Source organism: Drosophila grimshawi, unplaced genomic scaffold (genome assembly GCF_018153295.1).
Source record: "Drosophila grimshawi isolate 15287-2541.00 unplaced genomic scaffold, ASM1815329v1 contig_311, whole genome shotgun sequence".
NCBI lineage: Eukaryota > Metazoa > Arthropoda > Insecta > Diptera > Drosophilidae > Drosophila > Drosophila grimshawi.
The window spans coordinates 25,441,624-25,465,644 of NW_025063098.1; the positions used below are offsets into that span (position 1 = coordinate 25,441,624).

The 24,021-nt window shown below is 38.9% G+C and overlaps 3 protein-coding genes across 4 annotated transcripts; 2 read left to right on the forward strand and 1 right to left on the reverse strand.

The window, feature by feature from the left end:
* The first annotated feature begins 8 nt into the window (after positions 1-8).
* Positions 9-19,171, forward strand: LOC6568255 (hexosaminidase D). Of its 2 annotated transcripts, none has more exons than XM_032740532.1 (3): positions 9-102; positions 16,507-17,253; positions 17,571-19,171. In XM_032740532.1, exons 2-3 carry the CDS (start codon positions 16,507-16,509, stop codon positions 18,960-18,962), a joined length of 2,139 nt encoding a protein of 712 aa, XP_032596423.1. In that variant the 5' UTR covers positions 9-102; the 3' UTR covers positions 18,963-19,171. The 2 variants fall into 2 exon arrangements, with proteins under 2 accessions (XP_032596423.1, XP_032596424.1); XM_032740533.2 differs by lacking the exon at positions 9-102 and adding an exon at positions 618-797.
* A 369-nt stretch (positions 19,172-19,540) lies between these two features.
* Positions 19,541-22,002, forward strand: LOC6568254. Its single transcript, XM_001994482.3, has 5 exons — positions 19,541-19,853; positions 19,939-20,117; positions 20,183-20,316; positions 20,647-21,292; positions 21,358-22,002. Exons 1-5 carry the CDS (start codon positions 19,710-19,712, stop codon positions 21,584-21,586), a joined length of 1,332 nt encoding a protein of 443 aa, XP_001994518.1. The 5' UTR covers positions 19,541-19,709; the 3' UTR covers positions 21,587-22,002.
* An 84-nt stretch (positions 22,003-22,086) lies between these two features.
* Positions 22,087-23,948, reverse strand: LOC6568253 (coiled-coil domain-containing protein 174). Its single transcript, XM_001994481.2, has one exon. It carries the CDS (start codon positions 23,925-23,927, stop codon positions 22,167-22,169), a length of 1,761 nt encoding a protein of 586 aa, XP_001994517.1. The 5' UTR covers positions 23,928-23,948; the 3' UTR covers positions 22,087-22,166.
* Positions 23,949-24,021: the final 73 nt, after the last annotated feature.

The following is a 24,021-nucleotide window of genomic DNA, read 5'->3' on the forward strand; positions in this document are numbered from 1 at the left end:
ATGCATTTGTGTGTATGGGTTGGTACAATTGACTGCGAGTGCGTCGATATTGCATTCGGTATTATTTCTTGCTGTGTTTAAAAGGCGAGAAAGTGCCAATGGGTGAGTGCATAAAAATTATGTAATTAATTAGACATGTAGGTACACAATTAACATATTGTCACTGATTGTTATTCATTTTCATTTTGGAAACAAACTTGTCAAAATTGCCGCCAGGGATGTACAAATAAATCGAAATATCGGCGCATGTGTATATCGATTTTGTTTTGTAAAACAACAGCGATTGAAATAATAGTTCGCTAGCAATTTCATGTTAATTTGTATTAATTTGAATTGTATTGTTTACGCAATTGTAAATGTGAAAAATAAACTAATTTTAAACAAATTGCACATTTATTTCAAATGCCAACAGATACTTAATGAGCTTTGTGCAAACGAGCTTTCTGTCAATTGCAAAATAGCCGTTAGTTATTCAAAAAAGCAACTTTCGCCAATTGGCAGCCAGTGCGCAAGAACCTTTTGCCTTGCCGCCAAATGGCAGCTGCCGCGTGGCGTAAACAGAAAACAGTGCAACTGCAACTGTGCACGGCAGCGGTGCGAGCCACGGATTATCTTGTTGAATCAAACGGATGCAATTACTATATATATACCGCGGTATTCTCGTGCATAGTTTGGTGACGCGAGCGCGTTTCGAAAGTGGAAAGCGATGCAGCTAATTAATGTTGCATTAGCAATTGTATTTAATATAAATTTCAATTAAAGTAACATCTCACGTACGCAAGGACATACCGCAAACAGTTAAGTTGCCTTATTGCAAATGTTTATTCAAATCTTTAACATTTAAAATTAAAGAATAGCCCGTGACCGTGTTTCGACAACAATTGTTTTCTTTCAAAATCAACTTAAATTGAAAACATTCAATTGCTCCATGTTTAAGCGTGTTCACAGCTTAATTCAACTAGAAACATTTCCGGGCTCCATCATTTATCAAGTGAATAATGGCGCTCTGCGATTATCTGTCAATTCCCCTTTTGAAACTTTTATTCGACACATTTTATTGGACCAAATCGTTTAGCTGTAATCCGGTTTTTTTTTTTGTATGCATTCAAAATTATTATTTTTTTTTTTATGGCCACTCAACTCCCCTCAACTCCCAAGGGCAACATATTTGCTTTCCTTTTGTTTTTCTTTTGTGGTTTTTCAGCTGTGCTTGCAATTTTGACTGCAAATCTGATTGTTGTTCCGTCCTGCTGCTGTTGCTGTTTTGCGTTACAATCATTTCCGCAATGTACTCCTTTATCTCTCACGTATCTACCCCAACACACACACACACACTCACACACACACACACGTACCCGTACACATGCACGTACACGGACGCAGCTCTAGCATTCAATTAAAATCGTTTCAGCCAAGTTGCACTAACGGGCTTAACTATGATTCCGTTATGAGTGTCTTTCTTTTTTGTTGAATTGAATTTCCCTTGCTAAAGTGCACAATTTTGCAGGCTATTTCTCAAACAGAGAGCTTATGTCAAAACTGCTTACGTTTTGCTGCCAAAAAAATAAGCTGTTGAATCCGCTTAGCTGCAACATTTAGTTTCCCTTCAAGCTTAAAGCATGTATGTGAATAAATCATGATGATTTAATCATAATTTTATTTGATATTATTATTTTTAATAAATGTACGGAAAATCTCTAAAAACTTCGTCTACTATGCCATTTTTTTGTTGTTTTCATCCGATCCGTTGAAAAACTGTTACTGCTGAAATCAAAGTAAGCCAAAGCTTATTTTTCGTCTGATTGGCTAACAAATCTTTTAAGTCCCCATTGTTAGATGTATTACAGATTAAGGAGAATTTACCTGACAGAGGAAAAAAATGAGTGGAAAGACAGCATTCACTTTCTAGTTAAGAATAGATTCTTAAATTGACTAGGTTTTATGGACTAATTTGACCAAAAATATATTTTTTCACTTCTGCAACACTAAAAATTAAAATTTAGTATCTACTACATAAAACAGATTTATTATAGATATATAAGATACTGTTTATGTTGTGTGAATCGTCAACAATCTCTCGTCAAATTAACAGTTCAGAATTTTTCATAAAACAAACTTTAAGGTCGGTCCAACAAATGTTTGTTTGCTTGTTTTTATTTGATTAACTACTACAGATTTCTACGATAGGCAGTTATCAATTTATTTGGCAATCGATAGCTTTCAAGCCCCATTTTCAATACTCAAAATTCAATTGGAAGACAATTTCTTTGTCGCGTGTTGCATTAATGGCGCCTTCAATGACACAATTTACACTTGCTGCACATTAATTAATAATTAATTCCCCGAGTTTCTGCAGCAGCTGTGTTTAAATTCAGATTTATGTGATGCATTTAAATCTGCTCTAAGCCAATTTAAATGTCAACTGACAATTAAAATAGAAAATGTGTTTGTAATTTAATGAATTAACTTCTTCTTTGTTTTCCCAGCTTATTGTGCGGAAATTGATTAGTAAGTGTCCCCATTCGAGTCAGCAACTTAAGTCGCATTACCAGAACCGTGTATAAGGAATACTTGTGCTTGGATAACAAGCAATTTGTTGCACACACTCCCACCCACTCACACACACACACACAGCAGCAACTCCGTTGGGCAATTGTTTGATCCGAGAGCATATTTTACGAGTAAGTGCATCTTACTTGGGCAGTTCACATGGTTAGGCAACCAGGCAACGAGCCATTGTCGCCTTTTAGTTGGCTGGCAGGATTTATGAAACTCTTGCCCCAAAAGACGACCAGTTCCGTGTTACTTTCAGGTTGTGCTGCTCGTAATTCAATTGCACTTCCACGAACGAAAATATGGCACCTGACTTATGCGATTTATGGCGTGGTCTTTGTGACCCACAAACATTGCCAAGAATCGCAACCCGTTTCACTTACTACATGTCCATATAAACATGTCTATATTTCAGCGCATTTTTACTATAACAAATATTAAGTGTGCCAAACAGCCATTCAACACAAAAAGTGTTGCTGGCTGGAAAAAAGCAAAAAAGAATTTCAGTGGGAAAATTGAGAAGCGTGTAGCCTGAGAGATAGAAAACAGTTTTCTTGTGGAAATGATTTACAAGTGCAATAAATACTTGTTACATATTGCACTACTCATTTTGAAACTAAATTTAAACTCTGTACCAAAATATTGCCATACTGTGTCAGACTGAGTATTATGCTGTAAAATATTTGCGATACATTTATTTAAATAAATTTCGACGACAAATCTCGTTAGCCTGGGCCGACAAGTTGGCCAGCTCATTATCGTTAAATTTAAATTCCCTTTGCGTATGGCACACAATGTGACAACGTGACCTGCCCCAGCATCCACCTACCCCCAACCACCCCCTTTGTCGTGTCATGTGTTTTATTATGTGGCTTTTTTATCGCTTAATTAAAACGGCTGACAAAGTTAATTTACTTTAATTTTAATAGCGGCAAAAATGTCAATTAAATATTTCATTAGCATTGCATCTCGGGGAATATGAACTACCTCACATTTATTTACACACACTCAGAGACACACACACACACACACTCTGAACAGCAGCGCTGAAAAGCACGCAACAAATTAAGTTTTTGCTCTAAAATTTCATAAGCGCACGAGCAGAGCAAGAGCCTTAATTAAGTACACATATGTATATACTGCATATATACTATATATATATATATATGTTTATATAAAAAAAGTGGTGTATTAAGGTTTAAAACAATGGCACGTTCTGTGCAGTGTGGTTCTGCCCTGCCCTTTGGGATAGCCGGTGACAGCGGGGCAAAAAGCCAAAATGTAAACAGAAGCAAAAGAGTTGCTCCGCTCCACTGACAGAAATTGAAAGCCAATGCCTGAGGGAAAGGAAGGAAGAGTGTTGCGAAGGGGGGGAATGCGGTTTGAAGGGTTATGTGTTATGGGCACAAAGCTGCAACGTGTGGCCAATACACGCAGCACGTTGCGGAAATGGTGAGCCACATCCAGACACATACATATGATGCATATTTCCGTCTTCTTTTTCGAGCTGCTGTCAGCTCACATGGGATAGCCAGCTGAAGATGCTGAAATTTTAGATATGCAAATAATAAGTCCAATAAGCTAAATATGTGACAAACCCAAAGATATGCAAAATATTAATTTAATTTAAAATCATTTTGTTGCCAAACGCTAAAACTAAAATAGTTTTCGAAAATAATGTCAATTTTTCTTAAACTTCAAAATAAAACATCAATTTCTGAAAAGTTGAAATGATTAGAGTGTTTTTATGCTTGTTGGTTAAGCATCAGTATTATAATATATTAGAGGCGTATCTGAATGCTTCTGATCTTTTAAAATGGTCCAACACTCATTGCAAGGATTGGGAAAAATTGAATTTAGTTTAAGAGCAAAGTGAAAAGTTAAAAGGTATAATCATAGAAATATATGAATTCCGAATTGAAATCATTTTTAAGACTTTATTTTTCGAATAAGCATTTTTTTACTGTTTGCAAATATTATTATTAATATGGGAAAGACTTTGATAAGTTCATTAGTCTCTGTTCGATACTCTTTTATCGCTTCCCGTTCGATACAAATCGATAATCAATTCTCTTACTTGAGCTTAAGTATGTTAAGAAGATATATATACTATTATTTATTGTAATTGAATACTCACTGATACTCTTAAATCAAATTGAAATCATTTTCAGCTAATTTAATTTTATCAGATTTTACTGCACAGAAATTCACTGATTACCCGATCATTGTATAAATAAATTAACAGTTTGCTTAACTCTGGTTGCTATGGTTGCCACAACTCATTAACGTGTCCATTTGCAACAGAACCCCCCCCCACACACATGTCGTGTTATCGCAACTTTGTTGCTGTTGCGTAGTGGCGATATACTCCATGCAGGATTTGCATTGCAGTTCGTGTGGCCTGTGGAAACGCATTGGTGCGTGGATGCGGCGGATGTGGGAGATGCGTGTTATATTTGCATGACTGCGTTTTGCAGTCAGAGTAGAGGCGCCACTGGGACGAGGAAAGGAAAGTGGCAGTGGCAGGGGCAGGGGCAGGGGATATGGAAATGTGGTAATTGGGTGGTGCTGTGGTATTTTGTGGGCGATGATACGCCTATGCAGCGACAACGATAACATTCCAAAGTAAACAGTGACTACGTGCAGAAATTGTAACAGCAGCCGCAGCAGTATACGTGCCACATGCAACAATAACATTTAATGCAACTTCAACGCCAGCAACTACAATGCAATCTCCTCATTTGGCAGAGACGCAAAATGTTTTTCCATCCTTTCATCCTTTCATGGCCCTCATGCAAACTGAGCTGCACCAGTTGGCCCTTAAAACGACGACGGTCCTTGTTGCAGCGAGAGCAGATCCTCTGTCCAAATTTATGCCCGCTAACCGAGCACAAACCACATTCTGTTACCCTGTATACCCTTTCGTTTGAGAGCGTATGCAGGACTTCATTATTCAAAGCACACTTTCCAAACCGAAACCACTCAACCCATCTATCATCCATCCCATCTATCAACATATCATCCACAAATATATTTTAAAGATTGTAATTTTCACTCACTTGTGTTAGCAATTGTAATATTCAAATTACTTAACAATATAATAAAAAATAAATAAAATGTGCTTAAGGATCTAGCGACTTTCTATATACATATATATATATTATGGAATCGGAGATGTTTCCTTCTGCCTGTTACATACTTTTGCCTAATTCCATTGTGCCCCTCTCTAAGGGGTATATAAAAGGCCACTGATTAAAGATATTTTCTCGTTGTTTTGGTTTGTTTGTTTAGGGTGCAAAATGCTACAAACTTATTTGCATTTATACGATGAGATGGGAGAAGTGTGTTGAAATTGATGTTTACTGCTTTTGTTGCACTTAATTCGCTCAAATTGTTAGAATTTGCATGGTAATTTTAGCAAATGAAATTAGTGAAAATATTTTAATTGCATGCTCTGCGAGAGACTTTTAAATGAAAATGCTCAAGAAATAAGTGAATATTTAGGTAGAAAAACCTCGGAATTTATGTAAATTTATTTCCACCTCACCGAACTGTATTTTGTACATATTAACTAAGTTTATTTGCCTGGCTTAAACACTAAAGCTGATATTTGCCTTTGGCAAAAAGATGAACTGGAAACTTGCGCCTCTGCATCCGCTGAGCACTTGTCGTTGCAACAACAACAACAACAAGAATAACAGGAAGTACAAGAACAATGCGGGACAACAATGCAAAAGGCACTTAATTAATTTTAAGGGCAGATTAAAAGAAAAGCATAAAACAGCCCTGAACAGGAAGCAAGCTAAGCGAAATGAGATGCCGGTGTTGCGTATACGCCAAGGCGACCATCATCATGACTGCACATTTATTTGACGTTGATTAATTTAAGAGCGTTCAGATATGCTATGGATAGGAGGGGAGCCGGCTCTTTGAGGCTTGCTGCAGTGCGTTGCGTTGCAAGAGAAATTGCCAGCTGCGGTTTATGCGGTTGCCTAACATTGGAAACAAATCGAACTGGTGAAGTGCACAAAAAACCAAAATAGAAGTGTTCAAGACGAAACGAGAGCTCAACTAGAAGTTACCAACTATGCAAGTCTTTGGACTTTTGTGTGCAAATATATCAAAAAAATCATTGAGCTAAAAATACTCAGTTGCATTGATAGCTTATGTGTTCTTTCAATGATATTTCCACATTCTATCCATATTATGGCAAAGTATATTTGAAACAATTCGAATGGTATGAAATTAAATTAATCTAATAGGCAAATAAGAACTTACATACCAAATATAAAATTCCTGGCTCTTATTTATATAGATATTTGCATAGCTACACAATGCAGGGTAACACAATTTCCATCCACTTTTGATTTGTCTTGCCTTAGTTGAAGGCCTGGCAGAGGCAGCAGTAGTAGTAAACTCTTATCTGGATATAAACCACAAAAACTGTAGTAACAGTTACTGCAAAGCACATACCATAAAGTTCAATTCAATTACCTTCAAAGGCGTGTCCGAAGTGGCTTACAAGTTCTCAACTTGCTACTAGTTTCCAAAAACTCAGCTTTTGTGACAGCACCAAAAGTAAACAAGAAAGGACGGCTATTTTACTCACTCCGACGATTACACACCCTTGCAGAGTGTTAAATTTCACTATAGATATAAAAAAAGAACTGACCGATTGTTTCAATAAAGATATATGATGTTGTAGTCCGATTTTGATCACATTTTATCGAGCATAATTAAATGCACAATACAGGTATTAAGTTAGAATACATTGATACACAACAAAACTAACTAAAAGAACTAATTTTTAGACCGATTATTCATATGGCAGCTATATACGATATAGTAGTCCGATATCAATGGTTTTTACAGTATTGTGAAAAACATAATGGCGCACATATTGTGTAAGCTTAGGGCCGATAAAGAGAAAATGTTTCATCCGAGAACTCATATTGTTCCTATGGTTGATATTTGATTAAGAAGCTCGATCTTAATAATTTTCTTGTCTAAATATGATGAACACAAGAAAACACATGTTCGAAAACTTTGTGCAGAGAAAAGTTTCCAGACAAGAAAATATATTTCAAGCGATCGTTAATATGACAGTTATGTGATCTATCGATCCGATCCGGTCGTTTCCGTCTACAGCCAAAAGGAAGGTATCAGACAAACAGACAGACAGAATTAGACAAACTCGGCTAGTCCGATCAGGAATATGGTGGTTCAAAGACGTGTTCTTAAATATATTAGGTTAGGTTAGAATAGGCGGTTGTCGACCTATACCGTGTCGGATATCAGTTTTCCTCCAACCGGTTGCATTTATACAATTTACAATCTTGTCTGGTCGTAAGTTTGCCATCATTGACAGATTGAGTGGCAAATGACTGCCTAAGGTGACGAAACGTTTCCTGGCAAGAAGCAGAAGAAGTGCTCATTATATTCTTCCCCGTCCTCTTCCTTACAGCTGCTGCTCCTTTAATGTAGTGCAAACTTCACATAAAAGTTATAATGCTCGCTACAAGTGTATGGAATAAAAAAATGGTCGTCCAGCAAAAGTTTTGCAGGTAAAATGTATGAACTGACTTTGTGTTCCATCAATAACAATGCAAACAAAAAAGTGCTGCAAGTTTGCTTTGCATTCGGCATTGGGGAATTAGAAATGGGCAACGACAATAACGAGTATGAATAAGTTTTTTATTGTTTGTATATAAAACTCGTAATGCGGTTTGCTTATGTGTGTGTGTGTACACAAAACTGATATATGTTCAATTTATTTTCAAATAAGATTTAAAGACACAATCCTCATATATCTGAAGTGTTGATATTTGAATGAACTTGCAAAAACAATCGTTGGTTATTGAGACAATAAATTATATTTGGTTGCTTAAGAGATATTTATTTAAGGGGTGTGCAAATTTTATTTATGGTCTGAAGACAGATATAAACAACCACTTCTCGTTTATTGCGATTTGCATAAGTAAAAGCTTATGTGTTATATCTTATTCTTGCAGGAAATGATATACTAAATATTCCCTGTTAAATATGGCAATGTTAAATAATAACAATTATCCTCATATTCAATTATATATAGTTTTAAATAATAACCTAAAGAGGGAAATATAATTGTGATGCAGCTAACCTTCAATGCTTTTTGGCAGCACCGAACAATATTTTTAACTATATTTGACAGTTAAATCAAAATTTTTATATTTTTTTCCATCCGATCTGTCAACGTACAAATAACTTTCTGTCAACGTTTGTTTTGAACAGCTTAGCAAAAAAATGGAAAGCATATTGTGTTCACGGAAAACTAAATTCAATAAACACTTTTAGAAATGTTGTACAGATAAATTTAAGAACCACTCACAAACATTTATTTAAGCAATAAATTTGATTATAAAAGCATTCAATTTTTGATTGATTATTGATTTGTCTGATTTCTCTTAGAAAAATGTAAAGCGATTATTGATGAAAAATGAAGCAAATAATATAAGTTTGAAAAGAATCATTGCAGCTCGCATAAGTTGTTAAATCTAAAGGTGGAAAACATAAAACTCAACATAGGTAACAAGACCAGTTTAAACTTGATTAATAAATAAATAAACGATATTATCTCTTTTTAATATGTGACAAAAGTAGAACATAAATAAAGCGTATGTAAACGAGGCCTCGAGCCAGAAATTCCCTTTGTTCTCTAGATTATCTTAGATATTCCCATTTTCGCTTTGTCGCATTTCGCACGCCGAGTTCCCCATGAGCTATGTGCTGAGCAATGATGCTGCCACAGCCAGCGTTGTTGCCTGCAACACAAATAGCATTGCTGAACAGCCACACAAGGATGCAGGCATGGTTAGCTAAGGCCAAACATTCATCTTGTTGCAACTATGGCTGTGCACTCTATAATTCATAAGCATCAATCAGTAACCGAAGGGGGCAAGTTCCCAGAGTGCCTTCTGACAAATAGATGACTCGTTAAAAGCACTTGATGGCATTCCATGCCATTCAAATCCTAGCTGGGCCTCATATAGGAATAGAGGAGCACATCAACACTTGAAATGTGTTTCCCTGATTTGTGTGGCACTGTGCATTACATTAGTAAACATTTTGTTGTCAGTGCTCGTCATTTGTTCATAGCCGCATGAGACGAGTTGTCGACGCTGCACAGTTCAAAAGTCAGTTCCAAATCGAGTGGGGCAAAAGGAAATGATAGCCATTTTTGGGGGGAAATTCCAGGCGCTTGACAGTCTAGTTGCAAAGAGACAGATTTTAATGGCTTTCACTGGAATTAAAACACGTTAAATGCACAAATGCAAATACAATGAGCAGCCAGCGCACAGTAAACAAAGACAATGCCACAAATACAAATACAAACAGAAAAGTTAAAACAATAAGAGAATTAATGATGCATCATGTTAAAGGGTAAATATGCATACACAAAATGCTCTGCTCTCTTTTCCATATGCAAATAGTTTATTGCAGTGGCTTTAAACATCCAACAATTTACCACTTTAAAAGCCAGCTGCAAAAGCGAACAGGTAAAAGAGAAATGACTAAAATAACAGCAGCAACATGTAAAAGGATATCATTGTATGTAGAGTTGGATAGAATGCAAAAAGTTTTAATTATATGCTCATACAAACGTAGACTAAAAGTTTATGGAATATTTCAAGTATTGTAATCGACATAAAAGAAGCTGCTCTTAACGTTGAGTACAAAATTTTCTAATGGTATTTCTTTTAATGTAGTAACACAATAAATAAATATAAAACTAAAAGCTTAAAATTTTGTTTAAATAAAATAAACTTTACATTTGCCGTAAATGTCAGTATTTTAAGTATTTGGCTTCTTTTTTGAAATTTAAGTTTTATGTTTGCAATTCGGAAAAATGCATTATTTAAATAAATAAATTGTTGACAATTTCGGGTAAAATTTCTCAATTTTCAATTTAATTCAATTTTCTTATGTATTCAGTCCACATTTAATTTGTTATTTTTTTGTTAACCACTATTAATTTGTACTTCAAGCACTTTTCAGATAGTATCATTTTTACTATCTGTATGTATGAATCAATTATGGATATATATTTTGTTTTTGAGGTTTGTAGCGACAAAATTGGCCTAACTCAAACTTAATAAGTTACCCAAATATACATAATCAATGATAAATGACATATTGGTCATTTAAACTACATGACTGATATTTGTTAGCACATCGAACATAACACAGAACGTATTATCTTACATCTGCCAGGCCATTAATCAATCGGATAACAATGCAATTGTGAATTCAATTCGCCGATGTAAACCCGGTCAAAGGACTGTGCCAGTGCCACATTTATAATCCCAAACACGTCTGGTCGCCGAACAATCCCCAATACAAAATCGCTGACCACCACAATAATCAGCAAATACCGTTGCCAGTCCAGATACACTAGTCATACATATATATATATATGTGTATATATATGAGAATCCTTTTTAGAAATCAGTGAAACAAACAACAAACAAGATGTCTAAATGTCTGTCGGCTGTGCTAAAATGCAGGCAGAAACTCATTTCAAATTATAAACACGAGCATCGTGCGACGTTTTATGTGTCCCAGACAGATACATAGATGGACCGACCGACAGTTCGACAGACATTCAGTTGAGCATCTGGCCCTTTCGCTGCAAAACTGGCATAAATGTGTGGCACTTGAATAGTGCTTGACTATTTAAATACCCTGTATCAGCGACTTCAGCGTTATCTTATTTGTATATTTTAGGCTTACGCCAGCGCTAAGGATTACAAAAACTCAAATGTATTCGGTTCACTTGAGGAACTATTAAAAATATATGCAATATTTGCAATTAAACTTTCGAATTTCCCTGTTCTTTCCAAAATAGATACTCACAAAAAAATTCAATTAATAGTTAACATAAACTAACATAATAAATGAAAGCACACCTGGAAGCATAAGAAACTTAATTAGAAATCAAAATGTTTTTTTTTACAAACCAGTCACAATCACTGAAATACCCTTTTGCCCCATTACGTGCCGGGTATAAAGTGTCCTTGCTATGGATTTCACCATAGCATTTGTGCAGTTGCCTTTTAGTTTTTTGCTCTAGTGCTGACAAAGTAAGTGTTGCATAGTTAAGAGCGCTGAGATTTGTGCATCTCTCCAATTTATTCCCACTTCTCATTGCATCCTTGTCACTCGCATCTGTTGCGCTCGCTGCTTCTGTCCAAAGTTTTGGTCAGTTTTAATGCGCTTACAAAGTAGGTAGCTAAGTACGCTGGTATTATGCCCGGCAGTTTTGGCCAACAAAAAATCAGCGCTCGATGGCAAAACTTTGCACGTGATTCAAAAAAATAAAAGAAAAATTTAAATATATGTATATATATATATATATATATATATATGGATCTGTTTAGGACTGCAGCAATTTTCGTATGATGTTGAAACTTATGCAAAAAGTTTTCCAATTGCAATTTACATTTGGGTGCACTTGTAAATCGTTCTAGTTTTGTGTTTTGTGTCGATATTGTGAAATAAGCAAACCATAATAAATACATTTATCTTTGTGCAAGTGCTTTGAAATTCAGATTCCGTAAATAAATCAATAATTGCGTACAAATTTTGAGGTCGAGTGGGATTAAAGCTTATAAATTAAATGCCAGGCAATTTGTGGCACTCATTAAATAGAAATAACCCATATTTAGGCGCTTGTTTATCAAATTCAATAGAAAATTAGGTTTCTAAAATTAAATTGGATTGACTTGAGTTGAGATCCGAAGTAGATAAAACACTTTGTCTTGACCGACTGAAGGGCGCCGGATAAATATTAGATTTGTTGGAATTTCAATTTGCATCAAGTAAGCAGAGCCAGAACAAATAAACATAAATTTCGTTTCAGTAATTCAATAGCTCCAGGTAGAGATCCTTGGTAGGAACTAAAGAAAATAGTAGAAATTATGTAGCACGCTATAATTTTGCCCATAAATCTTCTATATTCGCATACACATGTGAATTTAACTGGCATCGTATTCCAAATTTATTAGCTATTGAGTATGAGCTCTCTTATTGATTTACTTCAACCATAAAATCCCCCTTAAACTCTCCATTTGATTTACCCACAACTCGAGTGCTTAGCCAAGTACTCGCTTCAGACAGGACCCCTACTCGCTGCAGACAGGACCCCTACTCGCTTCAGACAGGACTACTCCCCGCAACTTTTTGAGCTCCTGCCATTTCGCTTGCGCATATCCTTTTTGCATTTTCATTTTTGCCTCGAGCAGTATTTGGTGCACATTTTCAGGAAAATTTAAATGCGCATATTCAGACTGTGAGTCAATGTTGCGTCAGTTTGCAAGGAAACCAAACCAAACTCCACCAACTAGTGGACGTTAATAAGGCGTTAAATTGCCTAATTGCCGATTATGCTGGTCGAGCTAACGATAAGTCTGCCGTTATAAGCGTCTGGGCACCAAAACGCCATAACTTAAATGTTTATGCACTTGCGATTATCCTCGCTCGCTTTCCCTGGTTAAGGCAGTTTAATGGTGCCACCGAACAAGTTTCGGCACTTTTGAATGCAATGCGGGGCATGCAATAACCGCACAGCAAAAATAACAAATATGTGCATCAAAACTCATAAATAGCTCGCTTGAGTGCATTTCGAATAGGACAGCAACAAACAACAACAACAGCAACAACAACAAGAAAATGTTGCAAACTGAAGCCGCTTTAAGGATTTTTGAGAAGCTTTCTCAAATTTATTTTATTTTTTTGCCTACCCGCACTTTCTGAATCATCAGGGTATATTTGGCTGGAGTTTTTCGATGTGCTGAGTGAATTCTTCTTCTTATCTGTAGCTTTGAATATGATTTTGAAGGTAATAAAGGGATCTACACACATTTCTATAAAGTTAATATGATTTCTACACAGGGAATTTGACATTCCTTTTAAACCTAGTTTTAAGCCGATGGCAGAATAAAATGTGAATCACAGTTTTCAACCGATCTCCCAAATTATATTCACTACAAACTTTTTTTTTATTTATAAAGATTAACTAGATAACAACTATATTTAAATAAAAAATGCTGTCAAGAATAATGAATTAATTTGTTTAGAGTTTAGGTATTTCATATTCGTTTCGCTCGATTAAATGTGATTTGCTTTTTTTTTGCTTGGTTTTTTTTTTTGTTACTGGTTGCCCTTGCCGCTGGCAGGCAGCCAAATTGCGTTGTTCGACGTGGGCGTGCTGCCAGCTGGAGGCGTGACAGCTCACAGTAGGCAAACTCCTGTCGTAGGTCTTCATTGCTTAGAACATTTTGGCTCAGAAAATGTGCTGCATAAATTGCAACAACATATAGTTGATAGTGGAGAATTGCAGGCGGTCGGCAGGACGAGAAAACGACAGGATACGGATGCGAACCCACAGAGACACCAACTGCAAATTGGCCCTGTGGCTGACGTAGCAATTAAATTTCATTTTATAAACTGCTCTGCAAAATCATTGAAGCTGCACTGCGTGTGCAATTAGTCCCAGAAGCCAGAACAACAACAACAGAACAACCATAACATAAAAGCATCAAATTCCATAGAAGCGACATCAAAGAGGCGGAGGTGGAGGCGGAGGCGTTGGGCAGACAGAGTGGCGCCCCAAAATGGGAACACATTAGGTTGACACCCCCGCCCAACATTAGTTTTTTTTTTGTATTTTTTTTGCATTGTTTGTGTTGTGTTTGTTTATCTAGCTACGAGTATATTTGCATCAGCGGACAAAGCCAAAGCACTTTAAGAATTAGCCTATGGCTTTCATGTAAGTAGATTGAGGTGTGGATTTTGTACAGAGTCTATTTCCAGAGTCCCAATTTTCCTTATTTTTTGGCGCACACACCAGTGACTCACACATATATATATACATATATATATATATACAAACAGTTGGTTGCAGTATGTGGCATTGAAGTTGTAGCCAAATGGGTCAACAATTGAAATTTTCTGGTCGTTAGCAAAAATTCAGCTTGTTATTCCCGAATTGTAAAACGTGAGACTTGCCAAAGGTATACTTGGCTTAAATTGTTCTAATGATCGTTGATTCTATGCCATTTGCATAAATTGTGTGCTGCAAACAAGTTGAAAGTTTTTCCTTCGTTGTCAACTAGCTAGCTGCTTTCAAACCCATTATAAAAGTTACGTGATAAGTCTTAGATAGTTTCCATAAATAAATTTGTTATTCTTTTAAAAGTAAATGCCTTGCATGGAATAACTGATGTAATACGAAATCTTTTTGTTCATAAATTGTATATACAATTTTAGTGTCATAGTAAAATTATCATAAGCATTTTAAAGCCATTAAAGAAAATTGATAATGCATAGCACTAACTAAGTATTGTACAGCATCACTGCAAAAGATGCATGAATATATTTGTATCTCTCAGCATAATTTATGCCAACCAGTGCTAATAGCTCTGTTGCCAATTACTATTAAATGTTGGCTGCTTTAACTATTTGAAATAAAACCTTACTATTCGTTATCAGTCTTGAGCTTTAGATAAGGAAACCAAACCGCATTCCTTTTGATAAAGATATTCGAGTGTCTGTTCTAGTGGCAATAACAAGACTTGGGAACGAAATTGCCCGAACTTGTGCAACTATTTGCGTTAACTGGAATTTACTGTGGGTCGCTTAGTGGCTCCACTCCGCTCGAATCGTGAAAGGCGTCAATTCAATTTCCTCAAGACAGCTGAAGTCTGTTCCATTTCAACATGAACACTTGCATTTGTCGGCTGTCAAAGTAATGTCTATTATTGAGTGCCGGGTCGGGTCATGGCATCTTTTCTTAACCGCATTCAGCTGCAGCAGCATAATGGCTCATATATAACTAAATACACACATATCATAGCCAAATACATATGTGTATATATATTATACATATAGATGGCTACGTGCACAGTGTTGTCGGCTTTTGTTGAGCAATAAAAGCTAACCGTAGATATAAAAATGCAAATATGTAAAGCTTCTTTGTAAGTTTTCTTTTATATATATATATATATATATATATATGGAGAAAATTGCTGAAAATTCCCATGCTCTAGCTATGGTATTTTCTTATAATATTTTGCGCAATTTTATTTGTTGGGTGAAAACATATTTATGTAATATTTAACCCGTTACGAAATTATTGTTTACTGAAATTTAAATTGCTAGTTATTCAAATTGAAATGATATTGTTATTGGGAAGACATATGTTATTATTATCTGCATTTCAACTTTGAAAACTTAATTTATTATATAAACTTTTTCACTTAATATGTGGCATTTTATGATCATTTATAACTTTCTTTTGTTATAGTAACATAAATGAATTACTTGGTAACGAATTGTTGTTGCGACATCCTCTTTAAATTAAGCAGCCAAACAAACATTTGGGGAATGTTTAAAAGTAATCAAATTTCAACGTTATAAAGCATTTCATTCCTTAATTCTACTTTCAAAAATAAGCGAGGAAAATCTCGTTGGAATTGGCAACACTGCTGCTGGGTAAAACAAGTCATTTAAATGAGCTGGCAGTTTTGGGCACTTAAGCGAGCTGCTGCTGAATGCGAGCATTGAATGGCTGCCAGTCGGGCACCGACTAAAGTAAACACATCGCATATACAATGTATGTGCTTGGGTATATATAAATATACACACATATGCACACGCTTGGAGCACACAAAACCAAAACAAGCATCAACAACTCTTAACCTCAATGAACTGCCCGCAACTTGGCGTATGAGTAACGCAGCTGTTATGCTGCACAAGTTATAGCACAATTCTGGGGGCTTCTTGTTCTAGGTTTCTCAAATATTTATAAAAATGGCAGAATGGGTCGCGTCCTTTATTGCAGTTACTTTGCAACTCCATTTCACTCTCTCTCTTTCTCTCTCTCTCTCTCTATATATCTCTCTCTCCCTCTTGCAGATGCACTCGAATTTGCTGATATTTATTTGGCGCCGAAAACTTTCATTTCTGCTGCTGGCGTCTGGACTGGTTTTACTAGGTCTCTGGACATGGGCCATACTTGTCGATACGACCAAAACACTGCCAACAACACTTACACAACAACAGCAACAGTCGAACAATCTACAATCGAGTGAGGCCAATTATCAGCACGTTCACATCATCCAGAAACTGATTGCTCAGGCGAATCGTGTCCTGCGTGCTGAACGGCAAAAGGATATCGTTGAGCATCCATCGCCAGTGCAACGGCTATTGGGCAACGTGCGCTTTGTGCGTCCCACACAGGCCAAGAAGGCACCACTGCCACTAGCCGATAGCTACCTTTTCGAACAGGAGCGTCTCAAAATTCTCGAGCAGCAGCAGCGTCAACGCAACGCCGGCATGGAGGAGCTGAATGCCAATGCCGATGATGATCGCATGCTCAGCTCTGCGGAGCGTCAGACCCAATACGAGCACGAACTGCAACGTATGGGTGTTCCAGTTGTTGCGGGCATTGGTCCCGATGGACCACGTGCGCCAGCCGAGCGACTGGTGCATCTCGATCTCAAGGGTGCGCCGCCGAAGCTCAGTTTCCTCAAGCAAATGCTGCCCGTGCTGCGCGCCTTGGGCGCCACAGGTCTGCTCATTGAGTACGAGGACATGTTTCCCTACAGCGGCGTCCTCCAGTCACTTGCTGCTCACAATGCCTACAAAGAAGCCGAATTGAAGGTAGGCAGAAATCAGCTTTTTAAATTTAAATTTCCATTTCCTTTAGCGATCGTTAATCGAGTTTTGCTTTTGGTTATCGATAACAGTTGCTAATTTGAAATCGTGCTTTAAATTTGCACCGCTTTCTTTGCATGTTGTTAAAGTTGCAGATATATTTATTAATATTACCTAAGCTTAATTCATTTGGCGTATCAACAAATATTGATAGTTAAAAAGTTATATTCTTTTAATCACAGCCCATTTAGACTTCATTTTGTGTGTTATTAACCAACAATTAATTTATACTGTTTGCCTTTTCGTTTTGTTATCTTCCATAGGATTTTCTAGAGACAGCTTGGGTGGAATATGGACTGAGCGTAATGCCGCTGGTGCAGACATTTGGGCACCTGGAGTACGCACTGAAACTGTCCGGCTTTGAGCAGTTGCGAGAACTTGCCGAAAGTCCTCAATCGATATGCCCCAGTCAGCCGCAGAGTATGGCGCTGCTGGAGCAGATGCTCACCCAGGTGATTGAGCTGCACATGCGACCGTCGCCGGCAAATGCAACGAAGGCGACGCCGGAGCTGCCCATTAAGTTTACGCACCTGCACATTGGCTGTGATGAGGTGCAGCGAATGGGTGAATGCTCCCTGTGCCGTCAACGGATGCGCAGCGAACTGTTTCTCACGCATGTGATTAGCTTGGCGCACTTTGTGCGTCGCCGTTGGCCGCAGCTGCACGTCGTCATCTGGGATGATCAGTTGCGCGAGATGACTTTGAGTGAACTGCAGAACTCACAGATCGGCACCTATGTGGAGCCCATGGTGTGGGTCTATGCCAGCGATATCTATCACTATATACAGCCCCAGCTGTGGGATACCTATGCGAAGGTCTTTCCCAGTGCCTGGGCGGCATCCGCATTTAAGGGTGCCTTTGGGGAGAGTTTGTTGGTGCCGCCGCTGCAACAGCATCTCGAGAATAATATACGCTGGCTGGCTGTTATTGCCAAGGAGGGGGGACGCTTTGCCAAAGGCTTTAGAGGATTGGCGTTGACGGGTTGGCAGCGTTATGATCACTTTGCTGTGCTCTGTGAACTGCTGCCAGTGGGCATGCCCAGTTTGATGACATCGTTGTCCACCGTCGCCAAGGGTTATTTTAGCACCAATCCGCGGGACAACGAACTGTTGCGTGTGCTGCGCTGTGTTTTCCAACCGGATAGTCGACGATCCGGTCATCCCTGGTTGGAGCTGCATCCCAATGCCCACTATAGTCAACTGTTTGCTGTGTGCAGCTATCCGGGACATCTGGTGTTTAAGTATGCGCTCCGCTTGTACGACAAACTATCCGAGGTGCGTAACTATCTGCAGCAGACGAAGGAGCACAGCGCCTGGCTCTCCAACTATAATGTGCGGCACAATTTCAGTTCGCCACTGCGCGTCCTGGAGCTGACGGCGCGCACGCCTCAACTGATCGAGGAGTTGCGCGTGATGGCGCGTGAATCACAGCAACTGCTGTGGGAGGTCTACGATGAGCATACGGTGGCGGAGTTTGTGGAGCAGCATATTTATCCCAGCATAAGTGCACTGCATCAGCAGTTGGTCAGCGGTCAATCTATGCTGCAGAGACGCACTTGGCCGCAACGGCCGCTGCCCCTCTCCCCCGAGCTGCAGCAGGATATGGGATTGATTCCTACACACGATCAGCACCATCAGCAGCAGCAGCAGCACTGAACGATTTTTTTCACAAATAGTTAACAGATAGGAGCAAGATACATATTTTGTAGTCAAGGCGTTCGAAACGCCCTAAGCCTAAAGGATAATAACGATAAAAATGCACATGCAAATTAATGTATAACTTTTTCCAAGCTCACTTAATCGTACATATGTATGTAACATGCTAATCGTAAAATAAATTTTGCATACGTCAAATTAGATTTAAACTTGCGCGCCTTAATTAAAAATCCCATCAGGGTTGACAATTTGAAGCTAATTTAGGGCGACAACGCTGCTATTTAAGCCTTGTCTTGCACAAGAAGATGGAATAATCACCACATATTTGTTGAAACCCCACATTAATTTAATCATCCGTTAAATTTTATATATTCGGAACGTACATTTTTGCGGGCATTTTCAATTTGAATTTGCGCGCCACAAGTGCAACTGCCAAGCTTCCGGACCAGGGCTTCTATATTGAAAGGACTTAACTTTTTTTGTTGGTATTTTATGTATTTTGGCATTGTCATGCGTAATTTTAGCACAGGACGAAACGATGTGAGCAAAACATGTGTTCGCGCAAAATCGATGAATGAACGCCTTAGCAAAATTTGAAGAGGCTCATTTTTATTATATTCAAAAGTTCTGTGTGACAAAACAAAAGTTAACATTTATTGATTAATTACAAATATAAACGTGTTAGATACTCGTGCTCATTGTGCCGGCTGTTGAATACCACTCAATTAGATAAAGATCGGGCAAAAAATGGGCATCACAGAAACGCCGAAAACAGGAGCAGCAACCACAGGCAACGCAGCGGCAAATGAAAGCAAAAATGTTTTGACTTTGGACACGTTTCAGGAGATTTTCAAGTGTGTGGAGCCGGAAGTACAAATCGAGGCATTCGAGGTATATTTACATATATATATGTGTGTATATATATGTATATTGTATTATGTGTGTATTTCGTGTGCGTATATTTTGTATGCTTTAGCTGGCGCAAGGCTCGGGCCGTGGTGATAACTATACGGCAGCATTGTATCGCATCTACCTGAGTGGGAAGCGACAACATTTGGATGGCAGCACACACAAATGGGAGCAGAATGTTATATGCAAAGTGCTGCCAGAGAGCGTTGTCCAACGAGAGGCCTACAAAAGCGATAAGCTCTTTCGGTAAGTTTTCTTATCATATTTATATTATGCTTATGTGTATATTTATTTTGTAAAGTATTTCGCAGCAATGAGGTGGAGTTTTATACCACTATAATGCCGGAGTTGGTCAAGTTTCAGGCGAGCAAAACGGGCCTGGGGGCGCAACTATTTAATTCCATTCCCAAATGCTATACAGCTCGACATGATCTGCTTATTATGGGTAACTATTATGGAAAATATTTAGATATCTAGCTTTTGATGGCAATACTTTGTTGATTCTTTCTAAAGCATATTTTTAATTCACTCACCTTAGATTAATAATACCATAAAAAGTTAATTGTGGAATTTGTCTAAAATCAAGTTTCATAATTATAGAGATTTAAACAAATGATGTTTAATCAATATGAGATTATTAAAATTGCTTTGACATGTATCTGATATTTGAGTATTTTAATTTTGGCACTTTATTTGGCATATTATAATTATTCCTTTGGCCATATCATTATATATATATATATATATATATATCTGAACATGTACTTTCTTGCAGAGGATTTGCGTGTTCGCGGCTTTGAGATGTCGGATCGCCACAAGGGACTTAGCATGGAGGAGACGGAGTCGGTGCTGTTGCAGGTGGCACAGTTGCATGCACTCAGTTTGGCCTACAAGTTTGAGCATCCGCTGGAGTTCACCAAAATGTGCAGTGTCATCAGCGAGGGCATCTTCTGCACGGCGAATACCAGTTGGTACAAAAACTACTATGAGCGTCTGACAAAGAACGCCATCAAAATGGTATCCGATGTTCTGCCTGCCGATTCAAAATATATGCAGGCAATGCGCACCTTTGCCGAGGACTCCTCATTTTTTGGACAAATGGTGGAGTTGGCCAGCGCAGAGTCGCCGCTGTCGGCCATTTGCCATGGCGACTGTTGGGTGAACAATTTTCTGTATCGCTATGATCCAGAGGATCGACAACGAGTGCTGGAGGTGGCACTGGTTGACTTCCAGCTAGTGCGCTACAGTTCCATTGCATTGGACATTGCCAATCTGCTGTACTGCTGCACCACCAAGAAATTGCGCGACGTTCAACTCCAGACGCTGCTCAAGATCTACACAGAGGAATTGTACAAGTGGCTGGAAATGCTCTGCACCATTCTGCCGGAGCATTGCAATACACTGGAAAAATTTCAAGAACTGTAAGTGAATTTTAAGTCATGTTAGAACTGTGGAATATTCAATTAATTGAATTTATTTCGTATAGCTTTGCTCAGGAACTGAAAACCTATGGAAGATTTGCTCTCGGTCTGGCCATGGACATAATACCCATTAGTACGTGTTCTTCGGAGGATGCACCCGATATGTATTTAAATCACAATGATGACCCCGATGAGGATGTAGGCGCGCCCACATTAAACTTTCCGCCCAACGATCTGTGTCGACAGAAGATGTCCGAAATTGTAATTGACATGGTCGACAGTGACATGCTCTAGAAGATGGCCAACAAAATGATCTTCATAAAATTCCTGATTAGGTTGCTTTAGTACAAGTTATTTGAATTTTGAGTTTGTGGTCAATTTAGAAGAAATGCATAATTCATAATTTACAAAATGTAATTTACGTTCATTAATATGCGATTATGCCCACAAGATTTAGGTTAGATTAGACATAACATACTTTATTATTCCACTACCAAGTAATATGTTTACCGTTATGTTTCTCTAGCAGCCAACTTAAAAACAAAGATCGATTGTGAATTGTATGCGTACATATAAATCTAGTTACCATACACATATAGTTAACACCAAACAGACAATAGACAAATTGTCGAGGCAAACGCGTGTTTTTCTATAGTACTGTGTTTACACAAAAGCAATAAATAACATACGAACGATACAAAATAAAATTACAGTGGTTATTCAATAATTGGGACACGTTCCACAAGTGATTTTCATTGTCTCGGTAAGTTCTAGTTAGCCGTACACAAATGTAATTATAATTGTATATTAATTATTTATTAATTTGATAATTTCTTAACGATCGAGTACTTTACTTAATCTAATCATTGTGTAGTTAATAGTCCGCCTTAGCGGTCCAGGTAGCCTTGTTGCCCAGCACGCCCTTGTCGCAGTTGTTGCGCAGAAATCTCAGACCCGCCTCAATGGAGCGTTCGAGCTCCGCCTGTGACTTGGCACGCTTGGCATCTGGCGGTCCACCATAACCAGCATCCAGACAGGCAGGTGGCGGTATGGCAGCGCCTTGACTATGAAACTGCATTGAGCTGCTGCCTGCTGATTGATCTGCATCCAGATCATCGCTAGCTTTTGTATAGTTGCGTCTCTGGAATTGTTTCTCGCGTTTGGTCGAATGGAAGCTGTTAAACTCCTGTTCAGTATGCGGAAACAAAAGCTGCGATGGCGGTGGCATGCTATTGAAATTGGTGCGCTTCGGTGGCATCTCTGGCATGGGTGCAAATTCTGGGGCACGTACAGCGCGCTGCTTTTCGTTCCATTGCTCCTGGGACATGGGCAGCCGTTCGGCCTTATATTGCCATTCCTCTGGCTCTGGGTCCTCTTCATCAGCGTGCTTCTTGGCCACGCCCGTTTTATCCCTATCCCAATCTCGAATGTGCTCCTTGCGCAGCTCATCGCGTTCCGCTTCCTCGGCTGCCTTTAGCGCCGCCTTTGCTTCATTTACTTTCGTCTTTTCACGTTCGATTTCAACTGATTTGGCAGCGGCTTCTGCTATCTTTAGCTGCTGCTCCTGCTCGTAGTCTTCCTTGCTGATGGGCGGGAGACCATTGCGCGCCCGTATCCGATTCTTAGCTGCAAGCACACGATCCGCAACGATTCTATCGCGTTGAGCACGCATCCCATCGCGTCGCTTTTGCTCCGCCTCCGTTGCCTTTCGGGCCAAATCCAGTTCCCTTTGCTGCTTCGTACGCTCCGCCTCGTCCGTGGAGAAGGCATAGTAGCTGACGCCGTGTGTGCGCGCCTCATCAAAGAACACATCCTGATAGTGAACATCTGGCTTGTCCACATTCTCCAGCTCCTTGCGCTCCCAGTTCACGCGCTGCTCATCATGCTTGGTCATCGTGGAGAGTGCCTCACTAAATACACTCTCTGTGGGTCTCGGTCCATAGCTGGGCTCCTCGTCGTCCTCGTCATTGTCGCTCTTGTAGTGGCCGCTGCCTTTTGTATCTATCATCCAATTGGCTTTGGTTTGATCCAGACGCTCGGGCATACTGTCTGCTAGCTGCTTGTCGCGTTTCTTCGCTTCGCTAAGCTCACGCCGCAAACATTTGCGTGTTCGTCCCAAGCAATCCGTGTACTCCACTTCATCATCATCGTTGACAGCTTCTGTGCTGTCCCTGCTTTCCTCGCTGCTACTGCTGCTGCTGCTAATCAATCGTTCTCTCGGAGTACATGTTGGTGGCTCTGCATCCTCTATATCCTGCTCCTGGCGTTTGCGGTTGAACATCACCAGACAATTATCGTCGGAGTTGAGGGCGCCGCCACTGCGACTCATACGATCATAAAATTTACTCTTTGCCTCCAGCACACGACGTGATTTTTCTAACTGTCCCAAGTCCTCTGTTTCATATACCTTAGCGTCCTCATTGCGGCTGATTTCCTTGTAATTGTGCTCCTTTTTCTTACTGCCATTCGATCGAGACTTTTCCTTGTCGCTATCGACTTTATTGGGTCGAAATTCATTGGCCGTCGTCTTGGTGGCCTTGGCCAGTTTGACCTCATGCTGTTTGCGCTGTAATTCTGCCTTTAAACTGAGCAGTGATGATAAATTAACGCTGATTGCTTTGTTCGGATCGTTCATATTCAAAACATAAAAATACGAAACTATGACAAAGAAGAGCAACGTCAAAGCCAGCTGTTTTTAGAGCGCACTCATATATACTCGATACCCTCCA

What these genes read in the sequence shown, in the direction of transcription:
- LOC6568253 (XM_001994481.2), bottom strand. Translation starts at nt 23,927, where the DNA reads ATGAACGATCCGAACAAAGCAATCAGCGTTAATTTATCATCACTGCTC.
- LOC6568255 (XM_032740532.1), top strand. Translation starts at nt 16,507, where the DNA reads ATGCACTCGAATTTGCTGATATTTATTTGGCGCCGAAAACTTTCATTT. An exon ending in ACAAAGAAGCCGAATTGAAG is followed by an intron (nt 17,254 to 17,570) that starts GTAGGCAGAAAT and finishes TATCTTCCATAG; the next exon opens with GATTTTCTAGAGACAGCTTG.
- LOC6568254 (XM_001994482.3), top strand. Translation starts at nt 19,710, where the DNA reads ATGGGCATCACAGAAACGCCGAAAACAGGAGCAGCAACCACAGGCAAC. An exon ending in ACATGATCTGCTTATTATGG is followed by an intron (nt 20,317 to 20,646) that starts GTAACTATTATG and finishes ACTTTCTTGCAG; the next exon opens with AGGATTTGCGTGTTCGCGGC. An exon ending in CTGGAAAAATTTCAAGAACT is followed by an intron (nt 21,293 to 21,357) that starts GTAAGTGAATTT and finishes TATTTCGTATAG; the next exon opens with CTTTGCTCAGGAACTGAAAA.